This window comes from Chanodichthys erythropterus, chromosome 20 (assembly GCF_024489055.1).
Source record: "Chanodichthys erythropterus isolate Z2021 chromosome 20, ASM2448905v1, whole genome shotgun sequence".
NCBI lineage: Eukaryota > Metazoa > Chordata > Actinopteri > Cypriniformes > Xenocyprididae > Chanodichthys > Chanodichthys erythropterus.
In genome coordinates this window covers 33,660,975-33,679,303 of record NC_090240.1, presented here as the reverse complement: position 1 = coordinate 33,679,303, position 18,329 = coordinate 33,660,975, and the positions used below count along the sequence as shown (strand labels likewise).

The 18,329-nt window shown below is 35.8% G+C and overlaps 1 protein-coding gene across 1 annotated transcript; it reads right to left on the bottom strand.

The window, feature by feature from the left end:
• Positions 1-2,900: 2,900 nt before the first annotated feature.
• Positions 2,901-16,164, bottom strand: elovl4b (ELOVL fatty acid elongase 4b). Its single transcript, XM_067370407.1, has 7 exons — positions 15,971-16,164; positions 11,723-11,813; positions 11,444-11,631; positions 9,799-9,879; positions 8,885-9,056; positions 5,987-6,114; positions 2,901-4,435 (listed from the first exon to the last, which is right to left on the bottom strand). The coding sequence occupies exons 2-7, from the start codon at positions 11,787-11,789 to the stop codon at positions 4,160-4,162; spliced, it is 912 nt and encodes a 303-aa protein (XP_067226508.1). The 5' UTR covers positions 11,790-11,813; positions 15,971-16,164; the 3' UTR covers positions 2,901-4,159.
• Between the last annotated feature and the right edge of the window lie 2,165 nt (positions 16,165-18,329).

The following is an 18,329-nucleotide window of genomic DNA, read 5'->3' as shown; positions in this document are numbered from 1 at the left end:
CACTACAATTTACAGAACAATTTCTCAATTCAGAGCAGCATTAACTTCTTTTTTCCTGCATAATGGACATTCATTTTCTTTTCTGGACCACTACACATGGAACTTTTCTAGCTTTCTAGTGGATATATGCATGAGAAATATTGGTATTTTCATGTGTAAATGTCAAATTTATTGAATCTATCTGGTCTGTTTAATAGTTTTTGTCTGATACGAGTGTATGTTTCCCCCATAGTGACCTGAATAACACTACAAACTCTGACGTGGATATAAGCTCTTTTACAGCGAAAGCCAATTTACGGCCTGATTAGACCAGATCTGTCTGCCCAACCCCTCAAAGCTCTGGCCTGAGAGCTCCATCACAGCCAGAGGACACTTAATTAGAAGTCCAGGAAGGAAAGAAACAGAGACAGAGGGTCTGTGAACAACTAAGATAAATGTGACTGGGGCCAGACCGTAGGGTTGTCATCCTCTTCTCCAATTAAAAGTCCATTATGAATTTTTTCTAATCACTTGGAAAAGGGAACAGCGCATCTCTAACACACTGCAAGATTTGTGTCATTTACGCCTATAGCAAGATTAAGTTTAAAGGCCCGTTCACACGAAGAATGATAGCGATATTAGAGTCCACACCAACGTTGCAGTTATGTTGTCTGTCACTTTAGCTTGTTAAAGGTAGGGTATTTTATCATAAACATCTTTTTGTTTTCTTATTGAAACTCTTCAGACATCCTGATAGTGATCAATAATAGAAGTGGTCTAAATATTAAAACATGTACATATGAAGAGTTTGGTTCCAAAAAAAAAGAGTTTCCGCCAAAATCAGTATTGTATCTGGTCGGTATTGCGCTTATTCATTGACATATACGTGCGAGAGATCACTTCCAACATCAGAGCGCGTTTTCAGACCTCAAAGCAGTTGGACATAGTGGTGTATTGGAGGTAAAAAATGATACTGTTCAGTTTCTCACACAAACCGATTGTTTCGTGTCTTTGGACATCAATGTGTCGTCACGAGCCACAGAGTTTAATTTGGATTTGTCTGTGCATGTTTTTTTTTACTCTTATTGAAAGAGTTCCCATTGACATGCATTATACTACTGACAGACCGCAACGGTTGAAGTTAAAAACCATCATTTGTGTTCTACTGAAGAAACAAAGTCACCTGCATCTTGGATGCGCTGGGGGTAAGCAGATAAACATCAAATTTTTGGGTGAACTATCCCTTTAATTTAGTTTCTAAACGCTCAAATCATGACAAAAATTGGCAGTTATCAGGCTGGATCAAGCTAATGTGCATGCTCAGTCTTAATCACGCGTCTTTATAGGAAGCATGTGTCTGACTGTTTCTATAGCAACTGGAGCTTCTAAAGGTGATGATATACGTGGCAACTTTTTGAGCAATATTGCCGTCAACAGGCAACCTGATGAGACAACTAATTAGGGCAACAGACAGTTGGCAGCAACTAATCAGAGAGGAGCAAATCTATTGCCAACCCAATAAATACTTTATTATAAACACTTATAGACACTTTAATTCAACTTTTCAATTTCATTTTTATTAAAAATAAATGCCTTTCCGATCTGATTTGTGATAGAAAAAGGGAGAAGAGCGAGTTCAGCAAAAGGCGGATTCGAACCCGCGTCGATCGCATCAAAAGCTACATTAATGTGCCATACACCCTACAGCCTACGCTACTACAAACATTGAATTAACTCCGTCTTTTTAGTATTTAACTGAAAACATTCAGTGGCTTAATTACATCTTAAAAGTATTACTTTGGACAGTTGTTGATATGAGGTAAATTCCCTGTTTTGGGTTGACGCATGTCAACTTACTAGCGTAAAAAGATTTAAGTTCACGCTCCACTGCCGCTGAGAGGCCACCATCTTTTTTGAATTTTTTCTGAAATATCCGAACTGGTCACGTGATCGGCTGCTAACATTCTGATTGGAGGATCTCACAAAATTGCCCACAACCGATCTAACGTATCCAGATATAAATTTGTTGCTCATTCTCAATGGGAAAGTGCCAAAGCAACGTTGCTCGACTACATTGCTCAAAAAGTTGCCCCGTGTATCATCACCTTAACGGCAGCTGCAGCGATGATAACTTTACCAATCCCCGCATGGTTCTATTTAGAAGGCGGGACTTATTCCGCCATATTGCGCTTTGCAGTTTTTTTTCTATTTATAATAATAACAGTGCACTGTCTTTCTACCTATATATAAAGTCTTTAATTTAATGCCATTTCTCATGATACTTTGTAGAATCTGCTCAGGCCGTGTGCGTTCATGTGTTTTGAAGGAGGTGTGGCTTTGGAGACGCTCTGAAGAGCTAGGATTCTGGTTCCAACTATCATTTCTCTGTCGTTATTGCTATGCGGTGCGGACAGAGGAGAACTGCCCCCCCGACTAAGCCTGGTTTCTCCCAAGGTTTTTTTTTCTCCATTTTAACACCTATTTGCCACTTGTTTGCCACCTGATGTCACCTGTTGGAGTTTGGGTTCCTTGCCGCTGTCGCCTTTGGCTTGCTTAGTTGGGGACACTTGACATTTGACTTGACATTTGATATTCAACAGTGCTTTGATCCGCCTGCATTGACGCTATTCTTTAAGAGCTGCTGTGCAGCCAAAATTATGTACCAGTTATGAATGTAAAGCTGCTTTGACACAATCTGCATTGTAAAAAGCGCTATATAAATAAAGGTGACTTGACTTGATTTCCCTGATAAGAGCAATTATTAAATCGTTATAGTTATCGTCCTTGGTGTAAATGCTTAAAATTAAAGTATGAACTAAAGTAATGCTTTAATTGGCAAAAGAAATAAGTAATTTGTATGTAATTGAGTCGTAAACCAACATACATGAAGGAGAGCGAGACAAGACAGAAAATGAGGTTGACATCCTGTTTATTTCATTCAGTTCTGTATCAATTGGTATGGTTTATTTTAAGAGGAACATTGAAGCTGTGACATGATTTCTGCTGTACACAGAGTGCAGATCACAAACACCGCCTGTGCACTTCCTGTGTGAATTTAAGTGTATTCATACACACAGGAAATATACAGCATAGACAGCAGTTTTCAAACGTGTTTTGAGTGTTGTCTACCTGTTTTTAGAATTGTTGGATTTTATTAATAGGGAACTTTTGTTTTCATAAAGGGAACAAAAAGCAAAATTAGTGTAGCTGTAATGCAATGTGACTTTTGCAAAAACTTCATAAAAAGCTACATGCACAAAGCAATAGAGAGGAGTACACATATTGGATATTAAGGACACAAGTGTGTGTGTATGCAGTATATGTGTCTAAATTTACATGAACAAAAACATGTAAAACTACCTGAGTATAAAGCGATGATACCATCATTACTGCATGCATTCTCAGGAACTTGTTCAGTACAGGAAATTAAATTAAACATATCTAATGCAAAAGTATAAACCCACCAAATATAAAGTGATTTTCTTTGGTTGAACTGTTGCCACTTTAAAAATCGTCTATTTGTAATAACGGTCACCAGAGTCCTTAAACACCACTGTTTCACTACAAATGAAGATTCAAACTGACAATGATTATAGCTATTAAAAAACAGAAAATGAGATTTGTGGGATTATTCACATGTGTTACGGAAGTGATTCAGTCTTGCATCTTGAATGACTCCATATCATTTGTTGTTTCGGGATTCAAGATTGTCAAGAAAACCGCCTGCCACTGGGACCAGAGGAAGGACATGTGAAGCATCCAGATGAGCCGTTTATGTAAGAATCTTTCCTCATCTCCTTATATTCAATAAAAACTTTAAGAGGATCAGCTAAGTTTATGTGAAAAAAAGTGTATTTATCTGTCATTCTGTGAAAAAAAAAAACTAACTATTCTCCCCCTAGATGATAAATAAATATCTCAAAGTACTTTGCTGTTCAGATTCGGCATACCACAAGGGACATATTAGATTATAAAATATTCACAAGTAGCCTAAACATCAGGAGATGACTGAGAAAGTGAAATCACACAGAATTGGTTGCATTGGTATCCTTAAGAAATGTCCCTAGTTTGAAATACAATCAACAAGTTGACTAAAAAAAGACCAATTACCAAACAGTCTGTTGTGTTGTAGTTGAGATTACATGGGCATTTTGAACCCCATGAGACCCAGTGTTTCTTTTCAGTCATGTTTTCCTTTAACTTTCTTTTGTTTCTTTCCATTTTCCGTGATCTCCGGTGCCTTAGTGGTGCCATTACTCGCTGTGGAGATGCCATTAACGGCAGATTTTGACGACTTGAGCCGTGGCTGGCGGCGGTAGGTCTGGTAGTAGAAATTGGCAAACAGGATGATGAACGTGACGGCGTAGCCAATCAGAGCCCACTGCATCCAGGCCGGGAATGGGCAGCCCGTGTAGAGAGAGTGAGCGGCATGACCAATGGTGACGTGGAACTGGATCTAAATGGGTGTGAAAAAAAAATCTGCAACTTTAAAGGCTTCTTTGATTGCTTCAAGTAGCCTAGAAGTAGCCATTTGACACCTTGAAGCTTCAAGGTGTCAAATGAAATTATAAAATGACAATTTGTACTCACCAAGAGATGTTCTGTTGGGTTGATTGATAGATTTTAGATTTTGCAATGTGGAAATTTTCTTTGAATGTGTGAGACTTCCGATAACTGGTAAAATATCTGGACGCGAATGACACTGGAAGCCAGACACATTCAAGCCACCAATGGCTGCTTGTATTTGCTGACTATTTAAATATTTGCTGACAGTCATTAAATTGTTTGCTAAATGATTTGGTAAAGATTTGCATTGAATTAACATATCAATTCTTAAAGGGTTAGTTCACCTAAAAATGAAAATTATGTCTGAAAATTATTAATGATTCACCCTCATGTCGTTCCAAACCCGAAAGACCTCCGTTCATCTTTGGAACACAGTTTAAGATATTTTAGATTTAGTCCGAGAGCTTTCTGTCCCTCCATTGAAAATGTTTGTACGGTAGACTGTCCATGTCCAGAAAGGTAATAAAAATCAAAGTAGTCCATGTGACATCAGTGGGTTAGTTAGAAGTTTTTTTAAAGCATTGAATTTTGAATCGATTTTGGTCCAAAAATAACAAAAACTACGACTTTATTCAGCATTGTATTCTCTTCCGGAATCCTTTCCATTGAATTGATTCCATTGAATTGATTCCATTGAATCCTTTCATCTGTCGGTGTTGGTAATGCACTTTTACGTCGTTGTTTTTGGCGATTAGGACATCCGCAACATGCACACTTACGCACCATTTTAAAAAATATAGCAATACAAACAATGTAGAATAGCTTGAATACAGTGTGCGTCTCCCTTAGACTGTAAACGAAGCTCGAGCGCACCGGATTGACAACAGACGAAACAAAAGTCGTAGTTTTTGTTATTTTTGGACCAAAATGTATTTTCGATGCTTCAAAAACTTCTAACTAACCCAATGATGTCACATGGACTACTTTGATGATGTTTTTATTACCTTTCTGGACATGGACAGTATACCGCACAAACATTTTCAATGGAGGGACAGAAAACTCTCGGACTAAATCTAAAATATCTTAAACTGTGTTCTGAAGATGAACGGAGGTCTTACGGGTTTGGGTGAACTAACCCTTTAATTATTTCCAGTAGTAATTGGATGGACTATTTACATAGTAGCAGAATATTTTCAAGAAAACACCAGATTGTACATTCACAGGCGCAATAATTGTATTTTGGATAAGAAATCAATGTTGAATTGTATTATAATAATGTTTATAATAGTATTTCTAACTGATTATTAAATTCTGCAATCAATACATTGAACTTTCAAAGTAACAATGCATTTTTAAAACCCAACTCAAAATATTAATCATTTAATCATTTGAATTGTGTATCTTGAGCTGTGAAAACTAATAGCAGGTTGAGTCACAGTTGTATTTCAGTCAATCAAATTATTGTTTAAGTAGCTAAGAAGGACGTGGAGTGTTTATTTACCATCTGAATAATAGTGAGGTATTTCTTCCACCACAGGTACTTCTGGATCTTTGGGCCGAACGCTGCCAAGCCATAGTAGCCATACATCAGCACATGAATGCCTGAGTTAATTGTAGCGCCAAAGAAAGCTGTGAAGGAAGGAAGGAGATTTAGGTAGATATAACATCAAAAAATATGTTGGTCCAACAAAATATTGATGAAGTTATAGGATACCGTAAGATCATGGTATATTTTTGGGTCTCTCCGAGACTCTTCATGGACTCTTCACGGTTAAAATGAATTGTCCATGTCACATTCATGTGGAAATTTTTCCAATCCGTTCTGATCAAGTTTCACCATTGAGGTAATTTGCTTCAAGATGTATGAAGAGCCAAAATGGGTCCTTGATTATGATTTCACTTTTTTAACTTTAGTTAGTGTGTAATGTTGCTGTTTGAGGTTAAACAACATCTGCAAAGTTACGACGCTCAAAGTTCAATGCAAAGGGAGATATTTTCTTTTACAGAAATCGCTTTTTAAGGACTACAACAAACGGCTGGTATGGACTACAACAAGCTTCTTCCCGGGTTAGTGACATCACTAACCCTAAAATTTACATAAACCCCGCCCCTGAGAACACACAACAAAGGGGGTGTGGCCATGTTGGGCTGCTTTAGAGAAGAGGAAGAGTTGTAGTAGTAGAGTGTTGTTGTCATGCCGTCATTTTACACCGGACTGCTTCACAAACGAGGGTCAATTCAACACTGGATTTGCACAAAAGATGAACATGACGGCACATGCTAGTGGATGAGTTGAATCAACTCCACAGCAACTACATAAATTTATCCACTAACCATTCAGAAACGTCCAGTTTCATTTTAAAAGTTGTAACTTCTTCCTGAGTCTCTCCATCAGTGTCGACTCCGGTTTGAACAATGTAAGGCTGAACACCAACACTGACAATCCTCATTTTGACTGCGTGAGATTCTCCAGCTTTGTTGTTGTTGAGAAACCAAAGCGCAAGCTGTTAAAGCTATAATAAATGATCTGTGGGGTATTTTGAGCTTAAACTTCACAGACACATTCTGGGGACAGCAGAGATTTATATTACATCTATTAACATCAAGCGCTGAATATGAAATGTTCTGGAAGTGTTATCAGCAAGATCATCTAAACGCTGACCTCCTCCACTAGGGGTGGGAGAAAAAAATCAATGCATTGCGATTCTGGATCGATTCTGAGAATTTCATAATTGAATGTGAGCTTATTTTAACCACAGTTGTGAGATGACGCTGCGTGTGCTTACAGTGACAGAGTTCAACATGTTCCAACATTTTTGTTTATCCTGGATCAATATTCAAATCAGATTTGAGGGACAAGTTTACAGATTATGTCAAGTTTAGGCTTAAAATCATGAATTGGTGCTTGTACATCAGTGTTATTCATCTATCATTTCCCTCTGATTTTTGGGATAGCTTATGGGTAAGGTTAGGTTTAGGGGTAGGAATAGGGTTAAGACTAAATTTTCAGACTGTAATGTTATTCCAGGATCAACAAAATATGTTGACCCAGGAACGCATCTAACTTCGCAAAATCAGGACGTGCCTTACAGTGCGTGTCCACTGGCATGGAGCAGAGCGAGCATTTTCAGTTCATTCAAATGGAAGTTGAGCTTCACTCTCGCGAGCCTATTTTCCTTACAGATGCTCTGCGAAGGCATTGTTTATGTTGTTCGGAGTGCTGTGGGCTTATATTTTATAAATATGAAACTCACTGACAGAAGGCTGCTTTCAATTTCCACGTGTGCTTTGTGAAGGGCTCTTGCCTTAAACGACTCCGTTTAAGTGTCTAAATGTAGCGTACTTGCATCTCAAAATGCTTTTATGACGCAAAATTAATGTAAACACAGTCAGTTAGATGTCTTAAAGGATTAAACAGACAGGACAAAAACATCTTATATTTCAAAAGAGATCTGTGCATTATTGTGAATGCTGAAAAAAAAAACACATGCAAAAACACTCTTTGTTTATTGCTTGTAATTTTTCGTTGTCCCTCTTTATTATTATTTATTATTAGACTACTTGCTTTTATGCTTTGAAGCTGTTGATAGCCTATATCTAAAAATCTAAACTAGAAATTATTTAAAAAGTACTTACAATTACATAGATTATGTATTAAATAAATAAAAAAATAACTTTACAAAACTAATTAATTAGTAAGAAAAAAAAAGTGGATCAAGAATCGTTTTGGAATCGGATCGTGACTCCCAGAATCGGATCAGCTCATGAGCCGTTTAAAGATTCCCACCCCTATCCTCCACCCATTATCCTTTGTTCACCCTTTCCTCATCAGCCTCTGACCATCTGTACCCGTCTGTACACTTTGACCCCTTCCACACCCCCTATATAGGCTCTCCTAACCTTTCCTCCCTTTTTCTCAAATCCCCTTATCCTTCCTCTGTTTTAGATTTTCTTCTTGGTCAGGCCTCAAAATGCACACTTAATGTCAAGAAGTTTCTGTAAATAGTTCTCATGCAAATCAACCTTTATCATTTCAGATGATCCATCTTCCTGGTCTACAACTTACTTTCCTCACATTGGTGTCAATGGTGAGATGCATATAAAGATGTTGTTTTTTGTCAAATATATAGCACCAACTTTTTTTTGTGAGGACAAGTTTGAGTTTTAGACCATCGGAGTGAGGACAGAGTGACTAAAGTGAGGACATTTGGCCGGTTTTGAGATCCCTTTAAAGGCCTGTTTTGAGACTTGGTTTTAAGGATGAGGTTGGAATTACGTTAAGGTTAGATTGAAGGTGAGGGTTAGGCACTTAGTTGAGATGGGTAAATTTAGGGTAAGAAGCTAGAGATTGCATTGTGTCAGTGAATCTGTGTGTGTGTGTGTGTGTGTGTGTACTCACACTGTCCGCCAGGAACCCACTTGATGCCGATCCACCACAGGATGAACATTGTGCAGTGATGATAGACGTGCAGGAAGCTGACCTGATTAAACTTCTTCCTCATGATGAAGAACACTGTGTCCAGAAACTCCACTCCCTTAGAGATGTAGTACCACCACAGAGCTGACGCTATCTGCAGGAACACCACTAGACTCAGTGACACTAGATATCTTACATCTTGACCTGTCTATCTATCTATCTATCTATCTATCTATCTATCTATCTATCTATCTATCTATCTATCTATCTATCTATCTATCTATCTATCTATCTATCTATCTATCTATCTATCTATCTATCTATCTATCTATCTATCTATCTATCTATCTATTTATCTATCTATCTATCGATAATAACCGAAGCTTTGATCAAGACACATAACCTAAGCTCACTCCAGTGGGACTGTTCATCGTATGAGCGTCTTAAAGTCACTTTAAATAAAAGGTATAAAATGATTAATTTCAATTGATTTGCCAGAGCCATGAAAATGGAGGTGTGGCCTACAGGTGGAGAGACTCCTGACCTCATCTCTGTCCTCACGTCACCAGGGAAACCAAGCTTGCCAATGAGGGTGACAATGCATGCCAAGAAATCAGCATGAGGAAACTCTAACCGACACCAGTGAAAGCGGTATCCTGGGATTCGGCATTCTGGCCTCCTTATACAGTTAAGTCTCTCTTCAACTTTCTCCCTATTCCTACAGTGTAAAATACCCTCTGCATGCTAAAGGTCTATAAGTTCACGGCTTCAGTCCGGATTTTTTTTTTTTTTTTTTTTTGATTGGGTTAGTCCGTATAGTTATTATAAAAAGCTCAATAAAAAGACATTAGCAGTCTATGAGCTCATTTAGTAAGGGATGACAGTGTATTTCTTACCCTGACTTCATTAACATCATTCGAGTAGTTCACGGGCTGACAGAGGTAGCTGTATCCGGCCGCTCTCGAGCCCAGGAGCAGCTAGAGAGAAAAACATTGACATTATTCATTATTATTAATATGTGCTCAAGGAAAGGTTAAAGGTGAAGACTGTATGTGATGGACTGCTTGATTTGCCACAGTTTATTCCTTTTGTCAAATGCTGACTGCATTTCTGTGTCCTTTCATAGCTTATTTTTTGTTTGCTGCAGATAACCTATGAAACAAGCAACAGACTGTCTGTGTAAGAAGTCAAATATGTCACAATGTTTTTGAGCCAGTGATCTAGTACCAAAACATCTGTGACCTGTCTGTGGTCTGTCTGTACACTATTGCACTATTGCTGGACTGAAATCACTGCATTACTATTTTTTTTTTTTTCACAGCGAACACTTCAAGCATGAATATAAAATCGGGGTTAAAATTAATATATATATATATATATATATATATATATATATATATATATATATATATATATATATATATATATATATATATATATATATATATTTTTTTTTTTTTTTTTTTTTTTTTTTTTAATATATATAATGTAGTGGCCAAAAGTGATGTCTGGCCTTGGCAAATTGACATCTTCACCCTTTCTTCAAATATTATTTAAAATTTGTCAGCATTTTGTGAAATTACAAAACATGCCATCATTTTTGGCCAGGCTGTCACACAAAAAAATTATGAATGCATGCAAAATCGAGAGAGAACCACTGAAATATTAATAACTAATTATGTTTTAGTCAATGTATACTTTTCCTGTGAGCTTTTTGTTTACCTATGCAGTTTTTTCCATAGTAAAATAAACCTGTATCTGTAGTTTGCCTTTTTTTGCCAAATCATTTTGTCAGATAAATACCTTAACCAAGTTTAGGGGTTTGTTCTTCCCTCATATTTAAAATATTAATATATATATATATATATATATATATATATATATATATATATATATATATATATATATATATATATATATATATTATATATAATAATGCTCCTCATTATGTTCCTCATTATATTATAATGTCCTCATATTTTGATGGTTTAATCAAACTTGTAGGGTAATTAATGAACAAATATCCCCTCCAAAAATCACTTTTGGCCACTTCTTTATATATGTATTTATTATGTATGTACAATTCTTCACTTTTCATGCAAAAAATAGTTTCCTTAGCAGTTTTTTTAAACAGAAATGTAGTGAGGTGCATGCTTAAAACAAGAAACAACAAACTTGCCAATAGCATTAGAAAGATAAATGTAAGATATATTCTCTTAAAACACTATATTTATCTTGTTTTTAGGATGTTTAAATATCTTTTGATGAAGAAAATGTTTTTTTTTCTTCACAGTATAGATGTGTAAAGTTGGCTTCCACTCAGAATGCATGTGAAAAGCAAACCAATTTCTTTGCATGCTGCTTATTTTTTGCAAGAAACGCAAACAGAATGCTGTGATTTCAGTCTTTTGCAAGTTAATGCATAATGCCGATATTCTTTACTATACATATTGCAGCACTGCTGTATTCAGCATATTATTAGCATTTGAAAAATACTATCGCATCACTAGTATCTAGTATTAAGAATGGACCCCAACAGACCTCTTTAAAGATGTAGAAGTTGAGCAGCACCATGCTGAAGTTGTACACAATGAGGGTTTTCCTGAGCTGAAAAGGCTCGCGGTTCTGCATGTAAAGGGGTCCGGCCCAGAGGAAGAGCAGGTAGAGAACGCTGATCCCCAGGGTGGGGAGCGGCGACGACATCATCGGCCATTTCTCCACACGCTTATCTGAGATTCAAACACATGAAACACAGGTCAATTAATTTTTAATATTCATGTATATTACTATATATGAATATACGTTTCAGAATATTCTCACCTGCTATGGTAAGGCTCCATTTATAAAACTCTGCAGAGTCATTCATAAAGTGAATGACTGTCTCCATGGTTCTAGTTCTAAGATGATGATCCTGTGAAGGAACAAACGGAATAGAAGCAGTTTAAAAGGGATTTTTCTTGCACAATATGACATTAATTCCTTCAGGACAGAAGAGTCATACAAAGATCATTTCACAAGACTAAATATTGGATTTTGATTGCTGATTACACTGTGCCACATAAATGTGCTGTAATAAGATTCCGTTACACAATAACTGATCTAAAATGTATGATGGATAGCAGTCTGTGTTATTTTAGTATCATTGAGACTATAGTTTTTATTAATATTTTTATTTTTATATTTTCTGTTCTCAGTTTAATTTTAGTTTAATTGTATTTTTTGTCATTTTTACGTCAATGTAGTTTTTATTAAAAGATTAGTTCACTTCAGAATTTAAAATGTCCTGATAATTTACTCACCCCCATGTCATCCAAGATGTTCATGTCTTTCTTTCATTAGTCAAAAAGAAATTAGTGTTTTATGATGAAAACATTGCAGGACTTTTTTCCATATAGTAGACTTCAATGGGCACCAAACAGTTGAAGGTCAAAGTTTCAAAGTTCAAAGTTTCAGTGCAGCTTCAAATTGTTCTACACGATCCCAGACGAGGAATAAGAGTCTTATCTAGAGAAGCGATTGGCCATTTTCTAAAAAAAAAAAAAAAAATTATACACTTTTTAACCACAAATGCTCATCTTGCACTAGCTCAGTGATGCGCCACGAATTATATAATCACGTTGGAAAGGTCTCAAATGACGTAGGCGGAAGTACCGAGCAAGTGTTTACAAAGCAAACATGCAAAGACTAAGTCAAACGTCCTTTACAAAAAAAAAGTAAAAGAACGATGTCAGACGATTTTGAAGTTTTTGAGTTTTTCGTGTGACGCCTGACCTTTCGATGTGATTACGCAATGCATGGCGCATAGCAGAGCAGTGCAAGTTGAGCATTTGTGGTTAAAAAGTATATATATATTTTTATTTTTAGAAAATGGCCAATCGTTTCACTAGAATGTAGAGCCCTTTGAAGTTGCATTGAAACTGCAATTTGGACCTTCAACCCATTGAACCCCAGTGAAGTCCACTATATGGAGAAAAATCCTGGAATGTTTTCCTCAAAAACCTTAATTTCTTTTTACTGAATTTTACTGAAGAAAGAAAGACATAAACATCTTGGATGACATGGGGTGAGTAAATTATCAGGAAATTGTAATTCTGAAGTGAAGTAATCCTTTAACTCAACAAGTCACAACTAAATCATGTTCCACACCTGAGTGCCAGGTAAGCAGAATTAATTTGGGTCACAGTTCACCAGTGTCATTACATAATCTGCCCGTCTTTCGCAGCCCTGCTGACACCCGTGCATTATTTAGCAGCCCTATCGTTTTGCACTGAGACAAACTGAAGGAAAACAGGACAGTTGTATACGGTACTGATCCCAAATAATATATAACATGAAAGCAAAATTTGCCAGCAAAGCAGTGAGAGCATAAGCTATGCTAAAATACTTGTGGTTACAGTATATCAGGTTCAAATTGACTGATTTTTGTTTTTTTGCATAATAAAATAGTCACACAAATGAAAGCAACAATACTGCAGGTCAGTATACAGTATGCGTTGTCGTATGCATATATGGTGTTTCCGCACTTAAAATGTCTGAATGTCATTGTGTTTGATAAAAAATATCAAATCAAGTGTTGCTGAAAAGTTGCAGGATCTTTTCACTTTTTCATCATTTTTGCTCATTGTCTTTGAAATCAACTGGTGTTTGACTATTTTTAGTGGATGTATGAAGTCAGTTCTCCTCAGATTCACACAGGTGTACTAGCAGAGTATCCACAAATGTAGTTCATCACATTAATTATGAACATGTTCCACTAACTATAAACAAACAAAGAGTCACATAATACTTATGTCTTCATGTTCAGTATAGGGAGGACCGGGGCTAGTTGTCACAAGATCTTTATATTAGTAAATATAAAGTCAAAAGTCCAATTTCACAAATGTGGTTTTATATCATGGTTTATAGTTTTAGGGTATTTTTTGTCCTACAAACTAAAATTCCAATATCATATTTTTTTGTTAATTTAAGATTTAACTGAAGGTTGAGTGTTTTTCAGGCTGTCACATTTATATTGGGGCAAGCTATATGTTTTGTATTGTTTTTTATAGAATTATATTATATATATTATATATTTTGTTTTTTAAAGAATTGTTTTCTACTAGTTTTACAGCTTTAATGGTTTGAAAATTGTGACAACTTACCCCATGTATAGTGACATCATGCCCTGCTTTTGTGCTAATTAAACAATTTCCCCTCTTGAACAGCAACAGTGCAAAATGTTTCTTTTTTTGTACATAAAGGCCCGTTTACACCAAAAACTATAACTATAAAAATACCGTTAAGTATCCACACCAGCAGACGATATCGTTCTTTTTATTCTAAGCGCGCTGCAGTTTTGTTGTCTGCCGCTTTAAATACTGGAGCTATTTAAAGCAGGATGGATTCTGATTGGCTGTCAATGTTTTTATTGTTCATTAGTCGAAAAAAAAAAAACATTCTAAAAGTAACGTTAATTCTAACAATATAATTTCTCTGAGCCATTATTGCCATTATCAGTAGCCTTGGTCCTAACCAGAGGCGATGCGATAAGATTCCAGTGACGAACAATTTGTCGGTCCACACCAGATGCAATAAAGTCAATCAAAAATCACAACCAATAAGAAGAGCGCACACACAACGAAAAGTTCATACTCAAATTCATGAATATTACACCATTTTAACATAATTAAAAAAAATACATACTGCGTTACTGAAACAATCTTTGTCATAGAATACACTTGTTTGTTCACATTGAGTTGACAGTTTGAACGTTCTTGTTTCCTTTTATTTATTTCGAAGATCTGAGGTGAAATGTCAATTGTTGCTTTCAATACCAATAAAGGACACACAAAATAATATTCAACCCCATATTAGATGTTTTTAACATTAAATAAAGCACATAAACAGTACCTGAGATTATCATTATCATACTTGTTCAGTTTCTAAAACCGTTTCTAAAATAAAATCGTCGCGTACGGTGCAACGATTTTTAGTATCTTTTTCGTTTCAGTTATCGTCCTTGGTGAGACTTGACTATACAGAAATTGAAAAAAAGAAAGTGTGTTTGTGCTCTTTCTTCATTTTCTTTGTATCTGATATTGCATCTGATATTCAGATAATTTTAAGTCTCCAAATATGGTTTATGCAATGATGGCAATGATGATTTCGCACTACAAAACGGAAGAGATGAAGCTCTGTTAAAATAAACATGTCACCGGGCAGTGCAAAGTTCCCGTACGTCCCTGCTGAAGACAAAGCCTCCGTGCGCGTGTGTCAGCAGGTTTCACGAGCATTTGTCAGTCAGGCTTTAATTCCTTTTGATCTACGAGCTTAAAGTGTAAGTACAAATGCCCATCGACCCACATCTGAGGCCACAGCACTCAGAGGGATGATCACCATGAAGGTTACCACCACCAGATGCTTCAAATGCAAGCTGAGGTCTCAGAAACGAAGGAAACCATACGTTGCAGCAGTGCAGCCAACAGTGTGATAATATAAAGAGCAAACTATGAAATTAAGCGAACGCGAGCACAATAAAATAAAGGTTCTTTGATGCTTTGCAGTAGTAGATTCACCCTGCAAAATGTAGCCTGTTGTCAAATTATGTGGAAACTTAACTTGTCAAAGTCAAGATTCATTGGTTATTTTTCAATAAATAGCCTATTAAACACTCTGAGTGCATTCATTTGCACAGATGCAAGAGTTCAGATCTGGCAGAAATGTTTATTAGCTATATAAAAAAAGTTCGTCATGTTTCACTATTCCAGTGATCACCATATTGGGTTCTTTAAAGCATGAGTAAGTTACATGATCGTTTTCTCAAGAACTAGAACATTTCCAATGTTCCTCTATAATATCAAGCTATAAAACGCCTAACTGGAACCATATTTTAAAGCAGAAAAGAAACTTGAAGCCCTTTAAACGAGTAATGATTCTCTGACTAATCTCCATTAAAACGATTTAACTGGATCTGACATTTTGCAGTACACTCATTTGCATTTAACAGCATGCAAATTTCCAAGACAGGTAGATCTAGAGTGAAATCATGCAGAAAATGTACTTAAACGCACTTGACACACACAGTCTTACCTTGCGAGCGCGTGCCTATGCCGACATCAGGTGCGGAGCAGCCCGGGTGGAATATGACAGTGAATAAATGTCTGGATTTAAAACTACAGTGTGCGTTTAAACACATCAACCCCGCAGATTTGGCAATAATAACGCGAAGGCAAACAGAATGTAACTAACGGCAAACGCATCTGATCAGTGTGTCTGACAGTGACTGCTGGACACCGGTCTGTCCTGCACTGAGCATGCGCAGTCGCGCCATGTGGGGCTCATGCCGGTGCGCTCGGATAACTCCTTTGTTTAGGCGTTAAAGCTTTGTCTTATCTGAGGGGTGTTAATCGATGCATCAGCAGCGCTTGTCTTAACAGAAATATCTATTTGGGACCCAGAAAAATATTTCGGATATATAGGATATAGTTATTTATTTATTTATTTTATTTTATTTTTTTAAAAAACGTCATTATAATGTAACTAACTGCTATGTTTTATAAAATCCACCCAGGTTTGATTACATTATATTACGTTGTACTCAGTTACATATATACATTATATACATATAATTGTTTTCATATTTAATAATTTAATATCTAAAAATTATAATTCTAGTTTTGCATCATATTTTATACATGCATTTGCATGCAGTAATGTTTACTGTTATGCTACCTAATGTAGCAATATGTTTCCACTGACAGGAGTATTATTTTTGATATTGTTATAATTGATTTAATAACTTTTATATCGAATATAATTTCATTATATATTATTATTCTAATTTAGATTATTTCGTATTTTATACATTATACATTGGCATGTCCTTATGTTTATTAATGTTAAATTGTATAATGAAATTTTATCCACTGGCAGGTATTTTTAAAATAATTTTATGTCTCAAAATTATTGTATTATCTTATTGTAATATATATATATATATATATATATATATATATATATATATATATATATATATATATATATATATATATATATATAATACTCTACATCATATTGTATACATAATACATTGTCATGTAATGGTGTTCATTAATGTTATATTGTATAATATAATGTAATGATCATTTTTCCACTGACAGACCCTCTCAATAAAATCCCCAAATCCATACTGTTGCTGAAAATATTTTGTCCCAATGTGAGGACACAATGTAGACACAAGGTGGCAGCAAACCCTAGAAAACAATTTTGGCCGTTTTCTTATTTTTGTCGATCAAATCAGTTTGTTGACAGTTGTATAGTTCAATAAATCTAAAAAAAAAAAAAAAAAAAAAAAAAAGAAAAAAAAAGAGCATTTGCAGAAAAAAATACATAAACCTTGTGTAACCCGGTTGAAATATATTCTTTAGTATAAGATATACAAGTTTGAATAAATAATTTCATAGTTTAATAAATAGAATTTAAGGTTAAAAAAGGGTTATAATTCATTGACCAGCAAAGAAGTTATGATTTTGCTCAATGTCTTTTGAGTAATGTTCATGGTTTACTGTATATAGCATTTAAAATGTTAAATATTTGTTGGGTAATAATATATGTGAAAATGCTTTAAAGATGCCTGTAAGAATAGGAAGAAAGAGTTACACAAATGTTTTGTGAATTATTTTATTTCTGAAAGTTTTGTGTATGAGCCAATCACAGTCGGGGTCAAAGTACAAGGAAGTGAGAGACGAACGCTGGTGGTTCGCGAAGAGAAAAATACGGTTGCTGTTAATGTAATGCACCAGATAAGAAAAGTGTTCAACAAGGACTCTTATACAAAACTTTAATGGTGATAATTCTGTCTGTGTGAGTGGTAAACTCATAACAGTTAGACAGATATAAGTTTAAGTTAGCTGCTGATTTAGTGACTAGTGTTTTGCATTGACTTGGCTAACAAGCTAGCGGCCAGCGACCTCGATTAGTTAAGCCTGTGTGGAAACGTGAGACCGACGATGATCAAAGACCCTGACGGAGCCGGATAGCGTTATCGAGCGGTGGACTTTGCTGGAGATCGTCAACCATGGGAATCTTCTCTTCAACCGTCTTCTTTTCGGCGCAAATCCTCTCGTCCCGACTTCTGCTGCTGACGCCTTTGATCTTGTGCGCGTGAGGTTACATTGAGTAAAGGTACCATTTTTTGTTTGGCCTGTGTGGTGAAGCAGCCATTTGGTTTAAGGCTACAACGTACCCGAGCTACATTCAGGCCTGCGTCATTTGAACATTTGAAGGGTATTTCACATTAAGATAGGGTTTTGCCGGCTATTTTATTTTCTTGGGCCCTTTTGTGTTAAATGTGAATTTGAATGCATTTGTGATCTGAAAAGTGAGTTTGACAGACATATTTAATTTCTGACCTTCCTTTTCTAAGTAAATCTGGTATATTTTTTATATA